The sequence below is a fragment of the Penaeus japonicus genome, unplaced genomic scaffold (assembly GCF_977035675.1).
Source record: "Penaeus japonicus unplaced genomic scaffold, GWHDUDI00000001_assembly GWHDUDI00000026, whole genome shotgun sequence".
Taxonomy (NCBI): Eukaryota; Metazoa; Arthropoda; class Malacostraca; order Decapoda; family Penaeidae; genus Penaeus; species Penaeus japonicus.
Window position 1 is genome coordinate 17519464 of NW_028234428.1, and position 2500 is coordinate 17521963.

The 2500-nt window shown below is 36.9% G+C and overlaps 1 protein-coding gene across 5 annotated transcripts in view; it reads right to left on the reverse strand.

Annotated features, from left to right (window-relative positions):
• The window catches only part of LOC122267410 (zinc finger protein 385D), a 131888-nt gene that overhangs the window by 5939 nt on the left and 123449 nt on the right, over window positions 1-2500 (reverse strand). For all 5 annotated transcript variants that reach the window (XM_086552071.1, XM_086552070.1, XM_086552069.1 and 2 more), the window contains 4 exons: window positions 2459-2500; window positions 1915-2004; window positions 1506-1728; window positions 468-679 (listed from right to left, as the gene is read on the reverse strand). The exon at window positions 2459-2500 is cut by the window's right edge and continues 97 nt beyond it. In XM_086552071.1, the coding sequence (XP_086408197.1) occupies window positions 468-679; window positions 1506-1728; window positions 1915-2004; window positions 2459-2500 (567 nt within the window). The remainder of the gene's footprint in view (window positions 1-467; window positions 680-1505; window positions 1729-1914; window positions 2005-2458) is intronic.

Consider the following 2500-nt stretch of genomic DNA (forward strand, 5'->3'; position numbering starts at 1 on the left):
CCGCCCGGCCACTGGGCTTTTGAATGCGCGGTACAGTACTGTACCACCCGTCCAGAGAGGGTTAATAAAAGAATGACTGTTAATGATCCAGAGAAGATTTTGAGTTGTACTTCAGTAGCAGCATGCCAATGCCTCAGAGTACAAAATGCCCCGAATGTAAGATATGTGATTTGTGAATACCTATGTTAGATGGCTTAATGCAGCAGAATCAGCTTTGTTGTTCTCTACTTAATATATCTCTGTACCCCTATTGTGAGCATTACATTTGCTACAAATTAATGTTAAGTAAAACTATAGAAGACTATTTACAACCATATTTTGTCACCCTAAGCGTTGGATTGTTTACTAGGACCCAATTAGGAAATGTCATAGCTAGACTAAATCAAACAATACAAAAATACAAAAGAAGGACTCACTAGAGGAACAATTTAATATACAACTACAAAGGTGCACTACAATGTCTGTACCTGTGCTAGTTGTTGGCCAGAGTTACAGTGTGCCTGGCATGGGTTACAGAGGTATTTGCCACCACCTTTTGTCTCCTCCAACTTAGTAACACACTCTGGGATCTCTAAGTCCGCGTCCAAGGATTTGCGGACTGCAGAGTTGCCATTGGGATACACAGTGTTGTCTTCCACGCCGCCGTTGCTGCTGAGGGTTGCGGACTGGCCTGTGACCCCTACAGTGAAGATGATTGATAATCAGAAGAAAGGCATTGATGAATCGGTCTTACTCCAAGCTCCCCTACGGGTCCTGACCGATTATCATGCTTGATTATTCAATCATATCAGCAGATGGGAAAGGAGGAAAAAAGGAAAAATATTTATAATCTCTTAAACATCTACCCTTCTGAAAGTCCTTTACTGATTCAAAACTTGCCTAGGGCTTTGAGAATTTGGGAAGATATTTAGAAAAAAGAAATACAAATGAGATTATACTAAATATAACAACAATATTCATATGAGAATATTAATATGAAAAAGAATGATATATCATGCTTATCAAAATTAATGTTACATATCATTGACAGAACAAATACATGCACTGACATGTGTATTCACAAACATACAATAACAGGCAAATGCAAACAGACATACAAACACTCATATATATAACTTTTCATCCCCCCCCCCCACCATCTGCATGCATTGAAAAAGCAGTGGAGATGCATACAGTCAAACACAAGGTTTATGGTTGCTGTTGTCCCCTTTCAGCTATCCAGTCAAGAAAGCATGTAATAAGGTAACTCTAACTTTCACTCCACCTTACAACAACTGCTATTCTGTACACAGAATATAAGCATACAAGATAGGATTGTGAGAGATACAGTAAACATATAAGGATCATATCTGAATAAAAAAAAAGTTACATAAATTAGAATCCAATCTTCTTTACTGCAAAATATCTTCCCTTTGCTTAATCACAAAAAATCACCCAATAAAGGATTCTAACTTGTTCGTAAGTGCTTAAAACAGCTTCATGTAAGGGGTTCTAACGCCACTTACCTGAGCCACTGCAGGACTTCTTTGGTGGTGGACCGCCACCTTCACCTGATGCTCGTTTGGCTGCCTTTTGCTTATGTTTATTGCCAGCAATATGTGTTGCTAGCAGCTGCGGAGAATTAACTGTCACATCACAAACGGTGCATCGAATGACTCCACTGACTTCATCACGCTCAAATCCAATTTCATTTTCCTCTAGGGTTTTCATGAGATCTGCTGATTTTACCTGTAAATGAATAATGAGAAAACATCATGCAAAAGGGTCATATGAATTACTTGCCTTCATTTTTTGCCTAGGCTTGCCTTGACAGGCATAGCTATATGAAAATTAACAAAATAAAGTAAGAAGATTTCTAAAATGCCTCCATGAATATAATTTTGCATAAACAAAAGGATAAAAGAGAAAACATACCTTACGTTGGTGTTTGTAGCCGGCTACATGTGAATCCAAAACTGTTTGTGAAGCAAATTCCAAATTGCAGACATCACATTTTACCGTAGTCTGAAACATGAACCATATAACAGTATAACTTCTACACATACAAGCCACAAAAGTTTTTTATCAAAGTGATTTATTTTCAATATATACATTTGAGTTCTATCCTGTCTTGCTTATCTGATGTTATTCGTTATATTCACTTTGTGGGTATTATTGCATCTCTACATTATCTATACCAATTTTCATATCTCTTGTAGGAGAAGTGTTTCTTCATTATCATTATTGTAAAAAGAAAGATTAAAATACAATTTTTTTAAAGGAAAGGATGGATAGATTACACAAAGGTGAATAGTCATAACCGGTGAATCAATTTATTTCCTTCAAATATTTGAATGTGAATAAAATTTAGTCTGGGTCATTACTTCAACCATTAGAATTAGGGGGTGATCCACAAACAGTAAATGTACCTGTATCTGTTGCCCACTTTCATAAACAGCAGCATAAAGGGCCAACTTACCCTAGGCTTTTTAGTTGGCAAACGACCCAAAACATTTTCCAT